This window comes from Poecile atricapillus, chromosome 25 (assembly GCF_030490865.1).
Source record: "Poecile atricapillus isolate bPoeAtr1 chromosome 25, bPoeAtr1.hap1, whole genome shotgun sequence".
Classification (NCBI taxonomy): domain Eukaryota; kingdom Metazoa; phylum Chordata; class Aves; order Passeriformes; family Paridae; genus Poecile; species Poecile atricapillus.
The window spans coordinates 303,383-328,428 of NC_081273.1; the positions used below are offsets into that span (position 1 = coordinate 303,383).

Genomic DNA, 25,046 nt, shown 5'->3' on the forward strand with positions numbered 1-25,046 from the left:
GCCAGGAGTTCCAAGAAGCACCCAGGTGGGCCCAGGTGTGCCTAGGATTGCTCAGGTGTGCCCAAGTGAGCTCAGATGTGCTCAGGAGTGCCCAGGTGTGCCCAGTGATGCACAGAAGAGCCTAGGTGTACCCAGGGGTGCCCTGGTGTGCCAAGATCTGCCCAGGTTGGGCCAGGTGTCCCTGGGTAGAAGCAAATGTGTCCAGGTGTGCCCAGATGAGCCTACGTGTGGCCAGAGGTGCCTAGGTGTGTGTGTGGGTGTGCCCAGGTGTCCCCGGAAGCATGAAGTGGAGCCCAGCTGGGCCCAGGGGTGCCAACATGGTCCCAGGTGCTCCCAGGAGTGCCCAGGTGTGCGTCGGTATGCCCAGTGTTGTCCAGATGTGCTCAGATTTGCCCAGGGGTGCCATGGTTGTCCCAGGTCTGCCCAGGAGTGCCCAGGTGTGGACAGGTGCACTCAGACGTTCCCCAGAAGTGCTCAGAAATGCCCAGGTGTGCTTAGGATTGCTCAGGTGTGCCCAAGTGGGCCTAGATGTGCTCAGGTGTGCTCAGGTGTGCCCAGGTTATCCCACAGGTACCCAGGGGTGCCCAGGTGCGGCAAGGAGTTCCCAGGAGTGCCCAGGTGGGCCCAGGTGTGCCTAGGATTGCTCAGGTGTGCCAAAGTAAGCCCAGATGTGCTCAGGAGTGCCCAGGGATGCACAGAAGAGCCTAGGTGTACCCAGAGGTGCCCAGGAGTGCCAAGGTTGGCCCAGGTGCCCCTGGGCAGGACCAAATGTGTCCAGGTCTGCCCAGGTGAGCCTACATGTGCCCAAAGGTGCCTAAGCATCTGTGGGTGTGCCCAGGTGTACCCAGGAGTACCCACTGGAGCCCAGCTGTGCCCAGATGTGGCCAGGTGTGGCCAGGTGAGCCCACATGTACCCAGAGGTGTCCAGATTTGCTCAGGAGTGCTTAGGTGTGCCTAATGGTGCCCAGAAGATCCTATGTGTGCTCAGAGGTGCCCAGGTGGGTGTGTGTGTGCATGGGTGTGGCCAGGCGTTCCCAGTGGAGCCCAGTCGTGCTCAGATGTGCCCAGGGGAGCCCAGGTAGGCTTAGATGTGCTCAGTTGTGCTCAAGTATGCCCAGGTTTGCCCAGGTGTGCCCAGGTTTTCCCACAGGTCCCCAGGGGTGCCCAGGTGCGGCCAGGAGTGCCCAGGAGTGCCCAGGTAGGCCGAGGTTTGCCTAGGATTGCTCAGGTGTGCCGAAGTGAGCTCAGATGTGACCAGGTTTGCCCAAGTGTGCCAATGTTGGCTTCCATGTGCCCAGACATGCTCAGGTTTGCCCAGTTGTGCCCAACTTGGCCCACAGGTGCTCAGGGGAGCCCAGGAGTGCCAGGTGTGCCCAGGTATACCCAGATGTACCCCGGATGTGCCCATGTGTGCCCAGGTATCCCCAGGTGTGCCTAGGTTGGTATGCTCAAGTGTGCCTAAGTGTGCCCATGAGTGCAGAGATGGGCCCAGATGGGCCCACATTTTCCAAAGTGTGCCCAAATGGGCTCAGATGTGCCCAGGTTGGCTCACGTGTGCTCAAGTGTACCCATGTGTGCTCAGGTGTGTAATGGTGTGCTCAGATGTGCCCAGGTGTGCTTGGTGGTGCCCAGGTGAGCCCATGTGGGCCCAGGTGAGCCCAGATGACTCTAGGTGGACCCAGGAGTGCCCAGGTGTGCCCAGATGTGCCCAGGTGTGCCTTGGTCTGTTCCCCAATATTTTCGGGTGTGCTCGAGTGTGCCCTGGTGTGCCCCGTTGTGTTTGGGTGTATCCCGCTGTGCCACGGTATGCCTGGCTGTGCCCTAGTGAGGACCCGAGTGCACAGGTGTATCCAAGAGTTCCCAGATATTCCCAGGTGTGTTATGGTGTGCCCAGGTGTGCCCCGGTTGGCCCACCTGTTCCCTGGGTTCCAAGGTGGTCTCAGGTGTGCCCAAGTGTTCCCAGGTGTGCCCAGGTTGGCCCACATGTGCCTAGGTGACTCTAGGTTGGCCAAGATGATCCCTGGGGTTCCAAGGTGGTCCCAGGTGTGCCCAGGTAGGCCCAGATGTGTCCAGGGGTGCCAAAGCATGTCCAGGTATGCTCAGGTGTGCCTAGAGGTGCCCAGGAGAGCCCAGATGAGTCCAGTTGTGCCCAGCTGAGTCGATGTGTACCCAGACGTGTCTAGAGGGGCTCAGGTGTGCCCAGGTGTTCCCAGCAGTGCCCAGAAAAGTCTACGTGTGCCAAGAGGAGCCCAGGTGTGTGTGGGTGGCCCCAGGTCTGCTTGGGTGGACAGGATTTCTGAGCTCGTGAAAAAATTTATGCCTGTCAGAGGCTCATCTGTTCCCAGGGAACAATTCCTGGGAACAGGTTTTTCTCTCTAGAATTGTTATTGTAAAGACATAATTTTTCTCAAAATTATACAAATAGATGTCCTTGTTGTGTTTTGTCTGATCCCACCAATGGGATCAATGAGGTTGCTCTTTCTTCCACCAATCAGGGTAACCTGGCTGGTAAAACTGTATTAGGTTGGAAAAACTCAGAGAGGCTTTTTAGCCGGACTTCGGTGGTGTTCTTGCTCGACCTGTGCCTGATATTTCCGTGTCCTTTAGTGACAGCCTGTCCCTTCACGCTTCTCAAACCTTCTTCCTGGCAATGCTGTTTCAGGAGCCCTTATACCTTGGCCAAGAGGGACATCTAGTGGGGTTGGAGCTCAGCAACCTAGGGATTATTTCTTTCATTTTTATTTATTCATTTGTAATCCTTATGAAGGAGCAGGAACTGAGTTTTCCCATGTTCCTGGTGGCTAAGTGGACCTTTGGTGGCCAGTTCATGGGCTGTTTCTTTCTTTGTACTCAGACACAGGGAAGTGACTGTAGAATGGGGCTTTTGTGGGAAAAAGGGTGCTGTGCTAGGTGACACTGTGCTCAGTAAAACAAAACCTGTGGATTTGGTTGCACAGAGTTTGCACTTTGATTTGGAAAATAACCTCCTGCCATCTTCTTGCTTGGCCATGATCCTGTTTGTTGTGGCAGGATCCCCAAACTGTATGTGGGCACAAAGGAGAGAGAATAGACACTGGAGCTGGTGTTCAGGTGATGGAACCGCCCACTGCTGTTCCCCTGGGTGCAGGTGCTGGGGCCAAACTGCTGGGGTCTTCTCATGAACTGTTTCATGCTTTTGCATCCTGTGTTATCCCAGGTATCTTCTGGGGACCATCATCCATAACAACTCATATTTAGGAAAGCTTTTAATGGGCCATGTGTCTGGGGAGCTTAACTGCAAACTGTGGAACACAGGAATGAAAACATTAGTACTTTAATTCACTATTTGTGGGCAAGAGAATGACCACAGTAAATGCTTCTTTTTGTGCTGCTGTAGCACTGTGTAAGCACAGATCTCAGAATGTTCCTTAACTCCGCAGAGATGGCTGAGGCACAAATCATCCTCCTATATGCCCTTACAGCTGTTTCTTGTGAGGATTTCTCCCCAGACTCCACATGTCTCTCCACCACAGTGGAGCTGCTGTGCATAGCAGTAGTGAAGTGTTTTACTGGGAGAGGTTCAGCTTCCCCCCCTTAGCACTGCAGGTCTGTGCTGCAGGTTTCTGTTTCAGGAACACTTGCACAGAAACTCAGGAAGAACCACACAGTATTAGAAAATATCCCAGTTTATTGCAGCATCTCAGTTCTGAGAGTTTTACAAAACAATGTATTTACAGGTGAGGAGACTAACTCAGCTGGAGTGTGCTTTGCTGAGGCAGGAACAGACTACAGAGAAAAAAGGAAGAAAATCATCACATTCACAAGTCACATTTTTCTTTACAAAAGTAAGATAGGTGTAAGGCTGGTGTGCACAGCTGACTGGTGTTGTCATTGTGGGAAGCACTCCAGGAAGAATTCAGTGCAGCCCATGTGCTCTTCAGACTGACTCCAGGCCCCTGGAGCACGCTGCATCAGCTCAGCTCAATGTGATGTTAAGGCACAATGCGGTGATGCCAGTGGCTCTGGGTGTCCATGTGTACCAGCAGCTCTGCCTGTGGCTTCCCTCACAGTGAGTGATGCTGTTTGAGCCCTGCCCATGGCTTTCTTGAAGGTGAGTGACGGCATCTGCACTCTGCCTGTGGCTTCCTTCGGGGTGAGTGATGGTGTTTCAGCCCAACATCTCTTTCAGGCCCCCAGCCCTGGACTTGGCCATGCCAGAAGCAGAGTTGGACAGAGGACAGAAGGAGGAGACCATGGTATGGGACAACAGAGGGATCCTAAAGGGAATCCCTCCAAAACTGTTAAGACCTCCCTTCAACCCCCCTATGGCTGAACACCAGAGAAAGGGGTATGGACGGCCATTTGAAAACAAATGCATGACTTAGAATAGATGCTGAAACCCTGTTTTTGAAATTGTCCGAAAAAGTTTGCCTCTAAACACAAAGCATCATTTTTTTGGATTTTTTTTTTTAGTGTATTACTATATGTAATCTTGAATGATGGCTCATTCAAATTGTTCATGGGAGCTGCACTAGCTTACCCCCCAAGGAAAACTTCTCCAAACATGGATTTCTAAGACTAAGGGCTAAACCAAACCATCAGCTCTGGTTGCACATGGAGTCCCAGGTGCTTACAGCGAGGTAGAGGGAGGGTTGAAGTTCACAGTAGAGGCTGTGCATGGCTGGCACTGCCAAGTGTCTCTAGCCAGTGCTGTCCAAGTGGTGTTCAGGAATCCATCCCTAGAGGCCTGTGTGCTCCTGGATCCAGTCTCGCAGGCTCGTGAGCCGGCTGTACACCCCAGGTTTGTTCCTCTGGGCGCAGCCATCACCCCAGCTCACCACACCAGCCAGGAACATCCGACTGCTGGGCTCCACACTGACCAGAGGTCCCCCAGAGTCTCCCTGCACAGAACCATACAGGAGCATAAGCACCAACCCCATACATCACCCTCGTGCACAGTGTTAAAGTCAATCACAAAAACTGAGCAAGAAATAATCAGCAAATGTCTGTCTAAGTCAGCTGTCATTACAACTTTTTGGCCATTCTCTGAAACAAATATTTAAGTATGGCAATAAGAGCCACAGTGCCAGAACAAAGAGCTATAAAATACCAGTCAAGCATCCTGGCTTGCTAACTAAGACTGAATAATAGCCAGAAGTTGGAGTATGGTTGTATGTCCTGCCTGGTGAGATGGAGTCTAAATTCTGTGGTTTTGGGCTGTAGTTTTTGAGTCTAAGTCATGCATCGATGCAACTTGCTGCTTGCTGGTGCCCATTGTAATCTGTTCATTGTCTGAATCCAGAAGGATTCCCATAGATTTGTTTTATGTTAAAAATGTAAATATAAGTGGAAGTACCAGAATGAGCAGGGCTGAGCAAAGGCCTCTCTCCTTGTCTAATAACCAATAACCAGCACCAAATCCAGGTGCTGCCTTACCTGGCAGGCATCCACACCACCAGTCAGAATCCCCACACACATCATGCGTGGTGTCAGCTGGTCTGTCAGGAGCTGGTTACACACAGTCTGGTTGATGAGCCGGATCTCTGCCTTCTGCAGGATGGAGGCTCCTGAGCCTGCCAAGATGGAGGAGCAGCTTAAGTAAAAATACACCTTTTTAAGCAGCTCCCTGTTTTTTCCCTCAAGAAACAAAAGAAATAGACTTGTAGAATCCCAGAGTGGTTTGAATTCAAAGAGTACTAAAACCCATCTGCCACAGGTAGGGCCACACTTTCCACTAGACCAGGTTGCTCCAAGTCCTGAACAACATGGCCTGGAATGCTTCCAGGGGATGTGGCAGCCCCAGCTTCTCTTGGCAACCTGTTTAAAATACATCAATGCAACCCCAAATCACATGCCAGTGCTCACCTCCTTCTGTAGTCGCTCCCCATCCTGTCACCCACAGGTCCTTGCCCACAGGGAAGTTGTGGGTAGCATCAGGTAGGCAGATGGGCTGGACGACAGCTGTGAAGGTGACGGGGCTCTGCAGCTCCAGCACAGCAATGTCGTAGTCGTAGGTGTAGTCATTGAAGAAGGGGTGGGAGATGATGCGCTTGATTTTGCGGGTTTGCACATTGGGGCCGCTGCGGTCACCTTGGTCAGTCAGCCCCAGGTAGGCTGTCCATAGGCTGGGGTCTGAGTACCTGCACGGGGGCCATGAAACACATGGTGAGACCTCATCTCGGAAACAGCACTGTCCACTACTTTAAACAGTGTCCTTGAGGAATGCCTCTCAGAGTTGGTGTTGTAATATTGTGTGCGGTTTTGGTTGCCACGATATAAGAATAATATTAAATTATTAGAGAACTTCCAAAGAAGAGCAATGAAGATGGTGAAGAGCCTTGAGGGGAAGCTGTATAAGGAGCAGCTGAGGGCACCTGGTCTGTTCAGCCTGGAGGAGACTAAGGGGAGACCTCATTGCAGTCACAACTTCCTTGTGAGGGAGAGAAGAGGGCCAGACTCTGATATCTGTTATGTGGTGCCCAGAGACAGGACCAGAGGGAATAGCCTGAAGTTGTGCCAGGAGAGGTTTAATTTGGATATCAGGAAAAGGTTCTTTTCCCCAGAGAGTGGTCAGGTACTAGAAAAGACTCCCCAGGGCAGTGGTCACACCACCAAGCCTGACTGAGCTCAAAAAGCATTTGGACAATATGGTGTGACTCCTGGGGATGGTGCTGTGCAGGGCCAGGAGCCGGACTTGATGATCCTTGAGGGTTTCTTCCAACTCAACTTATTCTGTGATTCTGTGAAATACCTGGAAGCACAGGGATGTGAGGCTGGTACCTGATGCCTTGCAGTGGCAGGAAGCAGTGTGCCGCTGACACCAGCCAGCTCGCCGACACCAGCGAGGCCCCACAGATGTGGCCCTGGCCACTGACATGCAGGCTGACCTGCCATGGCCATTCTCCCACATCTGAGTTCTGCCCACCAACAATCCGTGACTTCCTGACGTAGGAGCGGAGCCCACAGTCTAGGGCAGAGAAGAAGAAGAGGTGCTTGGTTTCTCCTGTTCCCATCCCATGCCTCCTTCTGTTCCTCCAGGACATCTTGACAGCGCAAGTGCCCTGTTACCCATGCCAGAAAGGGCTGATGCACTCCACACAGATGCTAAATTAGCTACAATATTTACTAGCCAACTCTGTAAAGGGGAGATAAATCCCTGTATTACCTATCTAAGCCCTCTTGAACCACACAGACACTCCACAGACCACTGAAGAACATGGCTTGGATATTCCCAGATCAAGCTCCTCCACAGAAACACCCAGGGGTTCTCTGCCACCCTAGGGTATTTCTCTGAGAGGCCCAGCTCAGGATCCCATGTCTCCCCATTCCTCAGGCACTCACTGCAGTTGTCCTCGTCAGAGTTGTCCTCACAGTCCTGCTCCCCGTCACACTCAGGGTTCTGTTTGCTGATGCAGCGTCCACTGCGGCACTTGTACGTGTACTCCTTGCAGGGGACTATGGTCTGGCCCACTGCAGGCAGGATGGAGGCACAGGGGTTAGCCCTGGTTCTGGGGAGGTCACATTACTGTCACCTCTTATGCCCACCCCCAGGGTATTTCTACCCCATGCAAACACACACACACACAAGGGTGCCCAGCCCCAAGGAATTCCATCAGAGGCTGCATTTGATGGCTGTCACCCAGCAGCTCACCCTCACCTGTGCTGCAGCCGCCCTCATCGCTCCCGTCCCCACAGTCATCCTTGCCATCACACTTCTGTGTGCTGGGGACACACTTCCCATTGTTGCACTTGAAGCTATCAGCTGCACAGCCTGGGGACAGAGAGCAGCTTCTGAGGGCTGGGCATGAATCCTGCAGCACCTCAGCATACCAAGACAAGTAAAGCCTCTGCAACTCCCACATACCGTGTCTCCAAACTCTTCTGCAAACTGCACACCACCACTCAGTTACTCAGCCCTTTCTATTCCTACATCTCTACTCATCCTTCCATCCTCTGAGCTCTCATTCATTTGTACCAGGTGAGCCCTCACCATGCCTGGGTTTTTTGCCTGCTCATTTCCAGCACAGCACATGCTTCCCTCCATTCCATGAGCCTCCATCACCCCCATTGCCCTCTGTGTGCCTGCTTGAGCCCTTAGCCCTTTGTGCCTACAGGTTGCGTCACTCACTGCATTGTAGCTCATCACTGTTGTCGCCGCAGTCGTTCACGTTGTCACAGACCCAGAATTTGGGCTTGCACCAGCCGTTTTGGCACCTGAACTGCTGGTCAGTACAGGCTGGAAGAGCAGAGTAAGGAATCACAGGATCATTTAGGTTGGAAAAGACCTCCAAGACCATCAAGTTCAACCTGAGACCAATCACCACCTTGTCAACCACACCAGAGCACTGAGTGCCATGTCCAATCATTCCATGGATGCCTCCAGGGATGGTGACTCCCCTGGGCAGGCTGTTCTAATCCTAGAAATTAGGGAAGAGGCCTGCAAAGGCACCTGTGGAGTCACCAGCAACTTGCCCACCATGGCAGCTCTCCCACCAGGTCTGCAAGCACTTTGGAACCCCAGCAGTCAGCTCAGACCATGCACGTGTACATAAATACATGACACAGTACATCCACACTGTTTCCACTTTTCTGAGAACAAAGCCATTATGGAGCTGTTGTGTCTGAGGCAGTGGAAGCTGAAGCTGACATCACAACAGCAGGACAGCCAGAGGCAATACACTTAAGCAGAGCAATTGCTGCGAGCAGTGGGAAAGCACTTGAGAAACCAGGTCACAGGCCAGAAGCACACTCTTCCCAAGAAAACTGCCCCTCCCAAACCAGGGCATCCTGTCCTCTCTAATAAACTGCAGACCCTGGACAATAGCATTAACTATAAGACAGCTCTGCTAATCCAGGAGGAAAACTTGTTGCACAAAGAAACAACCATGTGTCCCACGGGTTTCCCAGATGAGCTCTGCAAAGCCTGCCCAGCTGGGTAACAAAACAGGTCCCTCCACACCACTCAGCTCAGACAAACCCACAACCAGAAGGATTACACAGAAAAACACATTTCCAGATGGGAGGAACTGGAAAGGGAAGGGGATGCCACTGGGAGAGGGCTAGATTAGCAGGAACCCACAGCTCCTAAGCTGAGAAGGGATCTCAAATTGTGCACTGAGTCTCACTCCAGCCTGAAGGAAGGTGGCAATGCTGGTTTCAGCCAGCACTGAGTAACATTACCCAGAACAAGCCTAACCACCTCGGGGTAACATGGCCTTTCCCATGCTGTGCCAAAGAGAAACCAAGGCTGGACTTACTGCAGGACCTCTCATCACTGCCATCCACGCAGTCCAGCCACCCGTCACAGCGCATGCTCCTGTCGATGCAGCGGCCGGTATTGCAAGTGAACTTGCCAGGGCACGCTGAGAGGGGGAAAGGGACAAAATCACACATAAGCCCTCTTGGTGTCCCTTCTACATCCCCTCTTGCAGAGTTCCCTATGCCTGCTTATAGCAGAACACAGCAGGAAGACCAGGAGGTTTGCAGGAAAGCAAAACATGCTGCTATCCCCCTGGAAAGGGATGCTTCCCAGTTTACAGGGTAGTGTACAGAGTACAGCTCCAGATCTCAGGGAAATCACTTTTCCCACCCCAGCCCCAGGGTTTCAACTCACGGTCACTGGAGTCATAGGACAGGAACTCTGCAGAGAAGCCTGTGTCTGTGTACGACTGGTCTGAGTGGAACCGGAGCTCAATTTTGTTGGTGGTACTGGCCACTACAAACTGGGAGCGTTCCCCACAGTACCTGCAGGGAGAGAGCAAAAGGGAATCAAAGGGCTGGAGGTCAGCACCAAGAAAACTTCCTTCTATCCCTGATCTCCCTCCACACCCCAGGAGCTGAGGGGGCAGGAGAGCAGGAAGAAGGTCTGATCCCAGCACAGACTGCTGTGCCTCAGGGTCCAAATTCTGCTGCTGCTGGCAGAAGATTTGGGCCAGTTGCAAACACCAACTTGTGACCTTAGGAATGACCAGGAACAAGTTCTTCCACATCCCTGCCTGCCCCATGATGTGTCTGATCTCAGATACACTGGATTGGTGCAGGATCCCATCCCACCACACGCAGGTGGGATCATGTATGTGAACAGCACTGCAGAGGCAGGTGCTGACTTTGAAACTCTCTCTGAGGCAGAGTCAGCTCCCTTGTCCAAAACATTGTGAAAAAAGATTAATCGCCTGCCTGTGAGGTACCAAGTTTTCTGTGGCCCAGCTTATATCAGGTTGGGGAATGCATCAGGAAATGCATCACAGGATACGAGTGCCCTGAGAATGGAGAGCTGTTCATCAAGCAAACGTACTGCAGATGTTCCTGCCTTCCTACATACAGGAAAGCATACTGTGATGCTCCACAGCACCTGGGGAAATTCAGCTGCAGTACCCCACAGAACCAAGTGTGGGGTTCCCTACTCATCATGGGGCAGTCCTGGGCAGCCTCCTGCGTCCTCTCAGCCCTGACAGCACCAGCACACTTGTTCCCACAGCAGATTAAGGAAAGCACAAGCTTCTGTGTAACTAAACAAAGCCCCTCCATGGATTCAGCCACTCAACACCCACCTTGTGCCATTGATCTGCACATAGTCCTTGGTGCAGGAGCTGACTGGGATCCCAGGCTCCAGCACAAAAAACATGTTGAAACGTACCTTCACATTCTTTATAGAGGGAACCTGCAAAAGGAAGCACAGTCACTGGGATGTTGCTTTCTGGAGCAAGGAAAAATTAATAGTTTCACAGGAAGAGGGTTGTGCTTGGGGGGAGAATAGAAGATAACTGAAAAGGGGAAGTCAGTTTTCCACCAGGAAAAGAAACAGCTTCATAAAAGTCACGGAGTCACCCTGGCCCCAGAATTCCCAGTGGAACAGGCAAACAGAGGGGTGGAAGCCAGACCTCTGGTCAGTAGCCAGTAACTGGCCTGCCCCAAAGCCCACACTCTCATCCTTGTGTGAAGCTACAGGATTTTTCATGAGCTCCTGTAGGGTTAAGGCCTCTTGCAACTTCTTCTGCCCTTCCCTCCAGCTCCTAAAGTCTCACTCAGTCATGCCAGACTTGGAGCCTCTGGGCCCCAGCTGCTGCGAGCTCCCTTGCACCACGACCTGTATGACCACAGCCATTTGACAGACTTGTTAAGGGAAAGAGAGGGGGCCCATCTCACCTCAATGTTCCAGACACAGTCCGTGTCTGGGGGGTAGTGTGCTGGGTAATAGGGAGTTGTGAAGGTGCCACTGTCTCCCTTCAGGGTCCCGCCGCAGGCTGAACACAAGCAGGAAGGTAATAACAAGTTAGAGATTTGGATGTGGTTTTTCCAGGCCTCAGCTGGCTGTCATTGGAGGCAGAGACAACAGTCTCTAACAAGGTTAAGTCACTCTCTGGAGAAAGCAGCTCAGCTTGCTTCCTGTACACATCAATTTGCATGTCTAATCCAACATAATTCTCATTTTTGCCTCCTTGGGGGACATCATTACAGCAGACAAAAACACCATAGGCAAAGCAAGCACCAAGCGGTGACCTGCTTTCAGGTGCTCCAGCCCTGGAAACATCTCTGACAAACTAACTGCAGCCACAACCACCTCCCTGTTCAGCTGCCTGTGGCAGGAAGAGATGGGGAAACAGGCCAAGGCCTCTGCTCACCTTTCATCTTTGGGAGCTGGAAGAACTCAGCCTTAAAGCCAGGGAATCGCCCCTCCTTGTTGGTAACCAATGTGACTAGCATGATGTTCTGGGAGGACAGGAAGGTCAGGTTGTAGGATGGGGCATAATTCCCACAAAGCCTAGGAAGCAAAGGACAGAATCCATAAGGCACTGCTGCACAGGGAGACTAAAGCAGCACAGCTCAGCTCTGAGCTGGGGCAGGAGCAGGACATCTCAGGATCACCCTGGACTTGGTGCCATACAGGAACACTCACTTAACCAAGGCGTGGGGCTCCACAGGGCTCAGAGAGTCGTACACCTTGATGTAGTCACTGTCATCTCTGCATGGCTCCAGCTCCAGGGTCTTGAAGGTGAGACTGATGCTGGAGCTGGCATCTGCCCTCAATGCCCAGTAGCAGAGGGCATTGTTGGGGTATGGGCTGTTGGGAAAGCCCGGTGTGGTGAAACTGGTGACCTCCCCTTCCTTGGCGTGAAGGGAGAACATGCAGCTCTCTGCCCAGAGAGTAGGGAACAGTTAACAAGGCAAACAAGCCTTGCCCTGCCTTTCCCTGGGATGCAGAGAATAATTCCTGCAGGCTACCCCAGGGCAGATGGCTCTTCCTGGATAACAGCAAGGCCTGTGCCACAGTCTGTCCAACCCCAAACCAGCTCCAAGGAGCACACTAGGGGGTCTGCCTTCCATGCAGAGCACCTCTCTCCAGACCCTTCCCAATCCTGCAAGAGAAACACCACCCTAAAGACACCACTGAGATGGAAGAAGAACTGTACTTACTGTCCCGGGCAGCGTGAGCTATGCTGGGGTCCACAGCTGCAGGAAAAAACAAAGCTGGCATCACCCTTTGGGCTATGGGAAATCCCTGGGCACAAAGCCAAGGTTGTTCCTCAGACAGTCATTGATCTGGCCTCTCTTGTGGAGTCTCTCCCTGCAAACTGGCAGGGCAAGCTGCTCCTGCCTGGCCTCTGGGAGCTGAGGGAGCAAACTTTTCTTCTGCAGAGGGAGAACTCATCCCTGTCCCTCTTCCCTGGGCTCAGAAGAGACCACAGAGCGTTTCAGCAAAGGGAAGCAGGTCTGTGCAGCCCCCTTCAGGCTGTACATCCCATTAAGCTGTCCTATGATATCCAGGTCCTTACAACACCCTCAGGGCTAGCTTTCCCATAGGAGGGATGTGACCAACACCTTCTCCTTCCTGAGAAATATCCCACCTAGTCCCATGCAGAGGCCCAGGGACACTGGAACCAATACTCACGAAAAGCGATGACCGACTCCACCTTCAGCATGGGGTTTCTCAGGCGGGGATTCCACCTCTGCACCAGGCTCTGCTTGTCAGCCATCGCCCTGTCCAGGCTCTCTTCCCGGTACTTGGGCACAAGGAATTCTGACCAGTAGTAGGCAATGACACTGCCTTCACTAGGGAAAGGGTAATTGTGGGGTGAGGGCAAGAACAGACATGGGAGGACTCAAATACCACTAGAAGAAGGGGCCAAACTACTTGATGAGCCATTTTTGGAGCCTGGCTACAGGGAAGGGAGAGTTTCAGTGACAAGCAAACAGCAAAAGCCCCTGCCAGTCCAGGGAGTCCATTTCAATGCTGCCAGGTACCACCCACTGCAGTTCATTGCACCACACCCGGATTTTCCCAAGACATCTGGCCGAAAAGAAAATGCATTTTCAGGTCACTTTTTGCTGCTCATCCTTTCCTTTGTCACTCAGTGTGACTACTGGAGTGCTTCCATCCCAGCAAACCCAGGAGGAGGTTAAATGGCTGGTGTAATATCCCAGCATCCCAGTTGGGGCTCAGGCAGTGCCTAACACTCACCTGAAGGCAGTGATCACTGTCTCTTTGTGGTAAGGACCAATATCAGCATGATTCTTGTAGATCTCCTCCACCTGAAAGGGTTAAAAAGGGGTGTTCACCATGTCTAGAAGTGATGAAAAGGGAAAGGCTAAAGACAGACAGAGCTTCAAGCCTACAATGGAAAGCCAGGGCACATACCTGGCATCCCTGGGTGCAGGAATCTGCAGAGCCAAAGAAAGAAAGAAGGAGAGTTGAGAGCCCCAGAAGAGCCCAGGACTGCCCATCACAGCCTGTTCTGACTCAGCTCACCCCGCTCTTCCCTGGGGCAAGTGAATCCCCAAGTCTGAGAGAAGACCAGCCACATCTTCAGCCTCCTTCAGACACCCTTTCTGCTGCAGTTCCTGGCCCTAACTCATCCAGTGATTCTGAGATGTGCTCTGGCATAGGAGATGCCATGGCACTGGGCTGGAGCTGGGATGTCATGATCCAGCTCCAAAGAAGGTCCTTGCTCCCAGTCAGTGTGTCACAATGAGCAAAGAAAGCTCCAAGGAATCTTCCATGGCATATCCCCATGGCCACGGGGCAAGAGGAAAATTCCCTGCTTGCAGAAGGAGGGAGGGAAGAAACTTCTTACCGTGCTCTTCACCTTCTTGGCCAGCATACTGAACTCTGGAGAGCTGGAATTCTCATAGGCATCCAGGAATTCCCAGTTCAGAACCCGCAAGTGGCCGTTGAAAACCTTCTGGACAGGTGTGTTCCTATCTGGAAGAGAATAGCTCAGGGTCAGTCAGGAAGGCCACTCGAGGCTGGGACTGGTGTCACAGCAGATCCACAGTGACAGCAACTGGGGCAGGGAGGTGGAAATGGTGCACATGTGAGGGCACATGTGAGCAACATCGGGTAACAAAGCTTTTACATGTGGATGGATATGTTGCCAGGGTGTCACCCTACATGCCACCACCCACCAGACGTCACACTCACATTTGAAGTGCCAAAACAGAAGGCCAGTGGTGAGGGAGACAAGCAGAAAAACAATGATCAGGACGGTGATGACCACCCGCCGCTTTGGGCCACGCTTCTCCATCTTCTTGGAGTTCATGGCAGGGAGGAACTCCACCCCTTCGTCCAGGTTGTTCATGTCCTGGGAGAGAAGGAAAAGCAGGACAATGGAAAGGCTGTTCCCAAAGCCTGGCTTGGGGTGGTCCGGCCACAGAGCAGCCTGAAGCAGGTTTGGGGACAAGGAATGTGACAGCACTGAGGGCAAACCTCAGCATCGGCAGCTCCACAGCCATGGCAGGACAAACCCCTCTGCTTTTCTGCACACACCTAATTCCTTTTTGGGCCTAATATAAGGTCACAAGCTCAAGCAAACTCAGGGGAAAGCCCACACATCCTCCTGTGACCATGGCAGGGTCACAAGCCTACAAGCTCCAAAATCTGCCTCTGCAGATGAAACTGCAGAGAAAAATTCATCCCAACTAAGTGCTCCCTGTGTGCAGGTATGTCACCCAGAGCTACTGGGGCACAGCATGCTATAAATAGCATTTCCCTAAAAGAAGAAATCAGGCTGCTTCCTTCCTTTACATTTTCACAGCTCTCTGTCATGTCTCCTGGGCGACTAGCACTCCTGTGTTTTTGCTTGGAGTTTTCCATCCAGCACATTCATTAAAAGAAATAAACCAAAAAATTAAAATGAATACACAAGATATCCCCACAGTCCATGAGCAACCATGCTCTTGGGACAAGATGTGGAAGAAAGGAACAAGGAATAGCAAGAATAACTCTTGATGTTATCAGCACCCCGTAATGGGCTGGGTGAAGAAGTGGAAGATGTGCTGAAGCATTGAGTTCTGAGTCAGCATTGGTGCCCCTGGGTTTCACTTTCTCCCACTTTGTGTTCCGTTTCTCCATCCTTGCCTTGCTCATGTACCTGCACCTCTGACCCGGGGTGGGGGTTGGAACAGCTGCAGACCCAGATGTTTTCAGAGGATCCCACAAAGCATCCTTGGCACTGCTGGGACATCGTTGGCGCCCGGATCTGCAGCTACTCTGGCACTTCCTCTCCTCCCAGCACTGCCAGTGATGTGGGCAGAGCTAACCACATCTGCCTACGATCTGTGACTCCCCTGGGCAGGAAGGGATCTATGCCTGCTGCAAAGGCCCAAAACAGGAGGACCCCTCTGCTCACCACCTTCCCATTTTCTCCTTAGCAGACATTCAGCAGCTTCCCGGGCTCTGGAACCTGAGAACAAACACCATGGCACAAAGTGCCGACTCGCACAAATCCACAGCATTTCCACGTGCTCTGCACTCCAGGGTGATGTTGTCTCCACAAACACAGGGTCAGACTCTGCCTGTCCTCTCTCAGCCCAGGGATCACACAAACCTACTTCAACAGCTTGGGTTAATTTGATGCAAATGTCACAAGTCCCTAAATTCAGGAAAAATATGGACAAGGGGCATATGGCTTGATAGGATACAGGGGAATGGTTTTGAAATTAAATGTAGCAAATAAATATACGCTAAATAAATATAGTGTTGGAGAGGATACTGAAAAATTCTTCCCTGTAAGGGTGGTGAAGCCTTGGCACAGGGTGCCCAGAGAAGCTGTGGCTGCCTCATTCCTGGCAGTGTTCAAGGCCAGGTTTGACAGAGCTTGGAGCAGCCTGGTCTAGTGGAAGGAGTCCCTGCCCATGGCAGGGGGTGGGACTGGATAGGCTTTAAGATCCCTTCCAACACAAACCACTCTGGGATTCTATGAAAAATAACTAGCAAAAGGGATCCTACTAACAGAGGGACCTCTGAGCCTGTTGTGCATACATAGGGAATAAATCATCCTCACTGCATTTCCTCACTGAACTTCCAGTAGGTGCTTCATCTTATCTTTCCTCAGCCTCGCCTGGCAGGAAAAAGCCCAGCTCCCACTTGAACCATTCCCCCAATTCTTTCACCCTTTTCTTCACCCAGTGCCTATGCTCTCCTCCCACTCTCCACACCCCACTGCAGCCTCTCCTCCTTTAGGTATTTGCCTGGGGCCCTTCACAAGGGAAAGAAAGGGAAGTGGCAGGCACCTTACTCTGAGTTTTTGTCAAGGACTCTAAGTTTAATCTTCCGCAAACACCAGAAAACCACCAAACCAAAGCAACCCACCAGTTTTCACACCAGCTGCTCTCAGAATCCTCCCAGTTTATCATTTAGCAGTTCAGGGAAGGAGCCTTCGTTCATTTTTGAGTTTTACTGCCTAAGGCTAGGCAGAAAGAACTGTTTCCATCCCCAAAATCCACCCACCTCAAAAATAAACAGACCTCGCAGGCCTGCAGAGGACAACCCCATGGGGAATGCTCCTGTTTGGCTTTAATCTTACACAAAAAGCTTGAAGATATAACCCAAGGAAACTTTGAAACATATGACACACAAAATAAAGCTTAAATACATAGAGACATCCTAAATCAAGAAACTGTTCAGTCAAAGCCAAAACCACCTGGAGTTTGACACACTGTCTTCCAAACATCCATCTGGCTCCTACCAGTTTTCCAATCACATAATAACCTCCCCCCCCCCCCAAACCTGGAAAAGAGAAGAAACTGGCCACAAAACTTGCAAACACATTCTCTCTCCCTCCACAGTGCTGCTCACAATTCTGAGCCTTCTCAGGACTTCCAAGACATTGCTGCTGTTGGCAGAAAGTGAAGTGTTTAATTCTTTATTAACATCTGCAGGAGCCTGGGGCAAGAAGACAGTCTCAGGGGCTTATGTGATCTATCAGTTTCCTCAGACTTCCTGGAGACAGAGAGGAAAAACTGCAAAGAAAACCAATTTTCCATAAGAAAATCCTTCAGCCCTCTGCAGAATTCCTACGCTTCAGCTTCACCAAACTGCCAGAAAAAAAATAAGGCTCAATGGCAGGCAGGAGTTCCTGCTGCACAACACTGCACAACTGTGGCTGATGCATTGTAACATTCCCTTTGAGCTAGAGATTGTGTCCTTGCAGAGAGAAAGCTCTCCCAGGGAAAAAATCATCACTGTGATTAAATCAGAAGGCAAACAGATCTCCCCTCTGCCTCCAGCACATACAGGCACATGCACTGCTCCTGGGAGCAAGGAAATTAGGCAGGAAAACTCACCATCTGCTCTTTCTTTAGGCAATTTCTCTGCCTTCCTTGGAAAAAAAAAAAAAAAAGGATGAAAACTGTTAAACCTGTGAGAGTTACAGCATGCCTTTGTCAGTTTATTCTTGCTCCAAAGCTGAGCCAGCAGCAACACAGGAGAAATTACAGGAGTGCAGGGACTTCTGGGAAGGTTACTTTTGTTTTTCCTTCAGTACAAGGTGCACAAGCAGCCACTGACTTGCCAGAAGTTACCTTGTGACTACAGGCAGATAGACAGGAGACACCATCCAAAGAGGTTTCCCTCCTTTCTCATCCTCTGTGTTGTATTCCAGCTCTCATCCTCTCCCATTCCCATACCTTATGAATGCCATTATGCCCCTCAGCCAACACATACACTTGCGTGAAGAGCCCTCACCCATCACGGCCTGGATAAGCAACATCCATTCCTGCAAACTCTTCCCAATACCCAGAGAAGGATCTGAAGCATCCCCCAAGCACTGCGGGAATGATGAATCAGGCCATGCAGAAGGTCTCAGTTGAGGTCCCATGTCCCGAGCTCTAAGAGGCTGAAACCTCCATGCCCACAATCCACACAAAATCCATCTGTTTGACCTGAGGACCAGACTTACCTGTGCAGCTCAGCCTCTGCCCCTCTCATTTCCTGTCCTACACATCCCCTTCACTCCCAAGACTTGGGAGTTAAAATACCCTGTCACCATCCTCTGAGCTAGATGGAAACCAGACAAAATCACATGCAAGATAGTCTCAAAGATCCCAGTTAAATCAAGAAAAAGACAACTGCAATGTTAATCTCCTTTAGCTGATGACTGCTGCACATTTTCCTCACGTGCTCTGAATAGTGACAGCAGTAAACTAGAGAGTAGAGAGTTGAACAAGTCCTGCTCTCACCTTGTCCATGGCTCCTCCAGAAACCATCTCTAGCCAAGTGACTCAAGGTCTGACTGTCTCACCCTCCTCGAGGAAACTGCTCCAATAAACATTATTAACAGAAAACCTCCCTTGATATTCTCTCTGCCTTAGTCACAGGAGCAGTTACTTCCTCCTACTCCTCACTCAGTCCTTGCTGATATGGCCAGGCTCCCCACACAGGGTCAGAGGCATCAGGTCACAGCATCAGCTGTGGCAGCAAATGCAGTTCAGGGAAAGGTTCAAACAGGCTCTGCCCCAGTTCTCTTGTGCCTCAGTTTCCCCTGAGTACTGACTCCACGAAGAAACTCTGAAAAGTGTATATAGGTGGATTTAAAGAGCACTTGGAGGGCTCCTGCTCCTCCATGAAGAGTCTGAGCTCAGTCCTGGGAAGAGTAGACTTCCCAGTCCTCCTCTGTAAGCCACACAATGTATTTTTAGACAGTGACTGTGCTCTGCTCAACTGGACAAACCAGATGCAGAAGTGACTGACTAATTCTGTCAGCAGGAAATGCAGCTGGCAAACAGTGGTGGTGGGAACCTTACAAGATCTTACGGGAAAGCAGAGATCCTCCTGCAGTGGGGGATCATGGAAAGGCTGGGATATGCCACAGAGTACAGCTCTCCAGCATGATGTGTGCAAAATAGGGGTACCTCTGGGATCAGTATCCCTCATAGAGGCTGGTTTCTGCCTTGTTTGGCAGTCCCACCAAGATGGTGATGTGTCCCAGGCACCAAACCCCTCACTATTCCCCTCTCCCCCAAAACAGCCACTCCATCTCTCCCTCAGTGTCTGCATCTGTTCACAGGATCCTGACTCACAGAAGGACTGGGCTCCTGGCCATTAGTTTCACCTGTCCTTTATGACCACCAGGTAATTTGTCCATCCAGCACCAGACGTGAGATTCGCTTACTTCCTCTGACTCTCCCAACTCCAGACTCTGCTAGTCTGCCACAGGACTGCTCATGGCCAAAGCTGCCCACATCATACAAGGTAAGAGCAAGTATGCAACCAAATCAAGTCTCACAAAAAGTCACTGTTTGATACCAATGTACACAACCAAGAAAAGGAACCCATAAAATGCCAAGCTGGAGGAGATGTAGGGAGGTCGGAGATTAAGCAGTCATTGGACTGCGTGGTTAGACTCTTGAGGGCAATTACAACTTGCAGATCGTGTATCCAAGAGGCAATTCCCGCCTCCCCTTTTCCAGCCACACCTGCCTCGGGTGGTGTTCAATAAAAACTAAAACAAATACCCCATGAGAAATGAGAGGGATGAAACCCGTCGACTCAGCCACCATCTCAGGACACAGCCAGCAAGCCAGGTCAGAGCTCAGGAGACCAACAGAGTGGGCTTGTGTGGCAAAAAGAGCCAGAAAAATAATATTTTCAAAAGCTGAGAATTCCTGGATCACACTGAAAGCCAACACCGCCTGTGCAGTACTGGCATGAGGGGAAACAGCCTGTTTCCCACCAGGAGAAGAAAAACAAATGTAAATAGCATGTGCAACTCAATTCACCCACGTAACTCAAGTACAGCTACACCATTTCTTAAATCAACTACTGCACCATCTCTTGTTGCAAACCCCAACAACTTCTCTGGAAAAATATCTGATAAGAATCATCTGCTCACATCTCTTCTTACTCTTAAAAAGAAATACATGGAAACAGCACACATGGGAGCGAAAATTAGGTGAGGCATATTTGTGCTGTGTTGCCCCACCACAGGCAGCAAAGCACTGAAGAAACCCTGCCAGCACATTATTTTTTGTCTTCAGTCCTGTATTAAGGGCAATGAAGCTATAAAATGATGACATCAAAACTAAAAAGGGAATATGGGGCAAGAGTTCAAGGACAGTCCTCCACACTGTATCTTCCAGGCACAGAGGGCAGGTGCAACAGTAAAAGATACAGGTCACACACCTATTTCACACACTAAGTTTGAGCTTAACCCTCTACAGCATTTGATTGTCTTGTGACCACCCTGAGTCATACAAGAAACCAAATTCCTTTAGGTTTATTACAGAAGAAACTCATGTTAATGTTTGCAGAGATAGCACAGGCTTGACTTGCTGCCTCATCCAGGCTGATTAGTTCAGCTCCGTCCTGCATCACAGCACCTCAGAAAAAACTACCATGCTTCTTCTGTGTGTGGCAGCAGAGAATTTCACACTTATGTCTTAACAACTCTTGGGGAGAAGCTGGGAATAAAGGTACCCTACAGCCCTGATCTGTGTAGCTATGAGCCATGAAATTCCTCCTTACAGCACAGTGATGTCCCAAGAGCAGCAGAGAAACATGCCACAGATGCAAACAGCTTATTTAAATCACTCATACGTCTTTGCAGGTACAGACAGAATTGTCTGGAAAACAGAACTGCCTCCAGCAGCTTAACCAAAGCAGCTGAGCCCCAGACCTTGAAGCGTCATCCTTGTGACACTTCACTCATTCCTACAGTTCTGAGGTGGATCAGGACCATGAGTCTCCAATGTTTGAAGTCAAGAGCAAGGAAAACATGAGCACCTCCAACCAGGAAAGTCTCTGTCTGCCAAACCCATCCCTGTTGGCTGTTTCCTCCCCACCCCAGCCCATGGCCTAGATATTGCAGGGCACTATTTCCCAGTCTGTCCCTGGCGGCCTTTGGATGGAAGCCGTACATTCTACCCCAGGCAAGGGGAGAACCTTTGCTCTGATACCTTCCCCACAGCCAGGCCCTCAAAACACTCTGGTTGCTCCCTCGAGGGTTTTACAGAGTGATCTTTCATTTGTTGAGCAAAGGTCCGGCCTCAGCCCTTTTCTTATTGTGTCTTCCTTATCCCTGTTTGCTTTTGGCACCAACAGCAGCCAAACTGGCCTGAGCAGCAGCTCACCTGCCAGCCACTATCCAAGGAAACACTATGCACCTTTCCAAGATGCAAGTATGAAAGCAGCAGCTTCTCATCACCCCAAGAACTACTGCAGCTCCTTTACCAGCACAGGAGGAGACACAACACATTGCAAAACCACTCATTTACTCCACTCTCATGTTTGTAAGGGGCCAAGTCCAACAACAGTCCACTGGGGACAAACTCCTTGGGGTTGTTTCCTGCCAGGAGGGCAGGTACTGTCTTCAGGAAAGCTGTCCTAGATGAGATCAGCCCTCTTGAATGGACACAGGGGAAAACTGATCAAGAACCAGGGAAGGGACTCGCTCGAGCCCTCAGTCCTGCATAAAGACAATTGGAGTACAAAGCTTGCCAGGAGAACAAGCCAGGCGGGGAAGATCATGTCACACAAGTGTCACCTTGACCTGGCAAGGAACAAGGAGCTTAAGCTGAACTGCTTCAGTGAGAACATCTCCTTCCTATTCCCAGCCATGGCACACACTGGACAGTGGGACTGGAGGCAAGGGAAAATTTCTTGCTGCAGGCCAGCTTTTCAATCAGTGCCAAAACCAGCAGCTCCTTTGGTGCCGTTAGATAATAACTACTAAAGCCAGGCCTCTGAGACAGACACCACACAGTCTGCAGGTGGGGTGGGAAATGCTGCTGTCCTGCTTTAACCCAAACCCCTGTGTTTGGAACAGCTCTGTGGCACAGAACAGGCCCTGGAGGCACAACCCAAACTCATACATCCCTGCCCGACCATCAGCCAGGAAGAACTACACAAGAAGCTCACTCAGGTCTCAGAACACACAGATAATGCACTGGTTAATTACTGAAGCCCCAGAGCCCTCGGTTAAAATTGGCCCTTATGACCCTTGAACGGGCTTAGTTGGATCTGTTGCTAAACCACCTAGAGCTAGGCTGTGCACACAGCTCACCAGCGCGGAGTTTACCTTTACTCAAAACCCCAATGCCCTCAGCTTAAGCCGAAACCAAAACCCCCGGAGCAACGGCAGCACCGACACCGAGGAGATCCAAAGCCAGCACAGACAGCTGGAGATCTCCACTTCCCCAAAGCTCTTTTGGGGTTTTTCTCCTGCTCTGCTGAGCTCAGCAATGTTCCCCAAAGAGATTCTCCTGACCTTACCCAAGGCTGAATCTCCCCCTTCCTGAGAGATCCAGAGCCGCCTTGAACCCACCAGACTCAAAGGAACCAGAGCGAGCAGAGGACAAGGCAGCTCGGCAAAAGGCAGGCGGCTGTTCTGGGAGTTCCCCGCGCCCAGGTGTGCTCTCACCTGCAGCTGGGTGCTGTAGCGCACGCTGGCAGCGCTGGCCGGGGGAGCGCGCTCCATGGGCGGGCAGCGCCGCGCGCCTCAGGCCGCCATGGCCCGCTGGCTCCGGCCCGGGCACGCGCCCAGCCCCTCCCTCCTGCGCTCCCGGCGGGTGCGGGCAGCGGGAACGCCCCGCGGCTGCTGCGCCGCTCCCGTGCCCAGCTGCGGCTCCCGCCTCGCCGCAGAAATAAGGGGAACACCCCCCCTGCAAAGAGGGCACCCTGAGCACGAACAGCTAGTTTATCCCAGGGACAAGCCTCATCCCAGCATTATCCCAGGGACAATCACAAACATTTGGTACATTCAGAAGGAAAATACACCTTTTTCCCCGCCTGAAACCTGCCCTCACAGCAAGGCTACAGCACTGTAGGAATGAGCTTTCTCCTGGCTAACAGAGACCGGATGCAAAGTGAACAACACAGCAGTGCTGCAAAAACTTGACGTTGACCCAAATGTGGCACTCAGGGGATGTCACACAGCAACAGCCCCTGGGGACTGTGTGGCTTCATAATAGAGAGGGGAAGGAGGGACTGGGGTTCTGAGAACGCTCTTATGCAGGTTTGAAATAATTTCTAACACTGAGAGCTGCATTCAGTCTTACTTCACCATTTTCCCCTTTTTGAAAAGATGCTTCATACACACACACACACTCCAATATTTAGGTTTCTCACATTCAAGAGCAAGTCAGGATTAAAATATCTGGATCAAACTTTTCCATGGAAAGGTTCTTCCTTTCTCCGTCTTACATGTGACAGTCCATATGAATATGTGATATGCGCATCAAAAGTTGAACTGGCCACCCCACCACTGACCCAAACCTTTATACACCAATTGCATTCAGTCCTGAAACTGAATTTTTTAAACACTTGAACAGTTAAAATTTCCCAGAACTCTGGTTCTGGCACAAGTGCCGATGATCACACGCAGGAAATCCCTTGCTGAGTCTCCTTTGTTTTCCCTTGCTCTAAATTATCTCCTGAGCAAAAGTTTTGCAAGCTTTTTGCAGGTGCTTTTTGGGGGAAAAGATAGAGACGGAGTGGGGTCTCTGATCCCGCTGTGGTGAAAAGCACAACCTAACTTCTGTGCTCTTGTAGAAACACTTAAACCACCGCTTTCCCTGCCCCCTCAGCATCTGCCAGAATTCCACCCACCGCAGAACACGGCACAGGAGGAAGCATCCCTGGATTTAACGTACTCCCCTTGAAAAGGTGCCATGTTAGTCAGGCTGCTGATGTCAGGACCTCTCAGCGCTCCCGCTGATGCCCAGCCCTAGCCAGTGCTGTTTTCACAGCCACTCCCTTACCTGCCTGGCTACAGTCTGTCTTAACACCCCCGTGAAACAACATATTTTGGGTAGAAAGCAGATGCTCCCAGCTGAACCACTGCTCCTGCATTCTACACATTTTTCCTGTTCGGCGCATCCACCGGTCTCCTCCACGCTGATGCCAGGCAAACACCTGTGGTGGGGGATGTGAGCGATGAGGGCAAAATGTGAAGATCCACAATCCCTGGTTCGACACAGAGCTCACTGTTTCCTGCCAATTCGAGCCACTGACATCTTACAAACTAATTCATGAGCCCTCTTTGAACAAGGGGATGCAGTCACCGTGGGGAAAACCAGCAAGCAATACATGTGCTAAATATAGATATTATACAGCTGGGAGACAGCTGGTTCGAGGCCTCAATACCAGGATTCCCGTTTCTGTGCTGCTGGAGCCATTACCGAGTCACCGTGGTGCGAACAGGTCCCCTCCTGGACACTGTACAGATCCAAAACATACAACAACAATTCCCAACCCGTCTGCCACGTGCCTTTTTTGGTGAGAGACTTCCATGTCTGACTGAAGGATGCTGAGCCCAGCTGAGGCACGGTGAAAATGCAATAAAGCATAAAATTCAAGGCACTCACCCGCATGCAATGGCAGCAGTCAGCCGCAAAGCTTCTGTTTGTTTCCGCTGGAACCAGTTGGGTTTTTTTAAAAGCTGTCACCTCCTCCTTGCGTTGTCTCAGTGTAGCCACAACAGCATCCTGAGAGCAGAGCCGAAGTCTGGGAGGAGGGAGAGTCCTGAAATCTGAGAACCAAGTCCGGCTCGGTCAGAATCTGTGCAAGTTGCACGAGCTAAATCGCCCTGAGCTCGAACCCCAGACAAGGATCAGCTGCAGAAGCAGCAAACTCTGGGCAGGCAGGATCCTTCCGCATCAGCTCCCAGCCCTGGGAATGCCATGCACGTGAAAGAAGGGAAGAACTGCTTACATAAGGAATGAAGGCCGGCTGCCTGCGGGGGAAAAGTCTTCTGGTGGAGGCAGCTGCGAGGAATTCTAGCGAAGGAGCACCATCCATCCACACCAGCGGGGGGGCCAGATTCAGTCAGGGACAAAGGCTTTTCCTTCCCATA

At 51.3% G+C, this 25,046-nt stretch overlaps 1 protein-coding gene across 3 annotated transcripts; it reads right to left on the reverse strand.

Moving 5' to 3' along the window:
* Window positions 1-3,658: 3,658 nt before the first annotated feature.
* Window positions 3,659-25,046, reverse strand: ST14 (ST14 transmembrane serine protease matriptase). Of its 3 annotated transcripts, XM_058857160.1 has the most exons (20): window positions 24,905-25,046; window positions 24,559-24,722; window positions 14,399-14,558; window positions 14,052-14,179; window positions 13,439-13,509; window positions 12,869-13,029; window positions 12,394-12,429; window positions 11,876-12,113; window positions 11,601-11,740; window positions 11,125-11,222; window positions 10,530-10,639; window positions 9,593-9,723; window positions 9,237-9,341; window positions 8,108-8,215; window positions 7,637-7,750; window positions 7,321-7,449; window positions 6,760-6,946; window positions 5,845-6,119; window positions 5,416-5,552; window positions 3,659-4,880 (listed from the first exon to the last, which is right to left on the reverse strand). In XM_058857160.1, exons 2-20 carry the CDS (start codon window positions 24,562-24,564, stop codon window positions 4,719-4,721), a joined length of 2,496 nt encoding a protein of 831 aa, XP_058713143.1. In that variant the 5' UTR covers window positions 24,565-24,722; window positions 24,905-25,046; the 3' UTR covers window positions 3,659-4,718. The 3 variants fall into 3 exon arrangements, with proteins under 3 accessions (XP_058713143.1, XP_058713142.1, XP_058713145.1); XM_058857159.1 differs by lacking the exons at window positions 24,559-24,722; window positions 24,905-25,046 and adding an exon at window positions 22,614-22,733; XM_058857162.1 differs by lacking the exons at window positions 24,559-24,722; window positions 24,905-25,046 and adding an exon at window positions 22,466-22,483.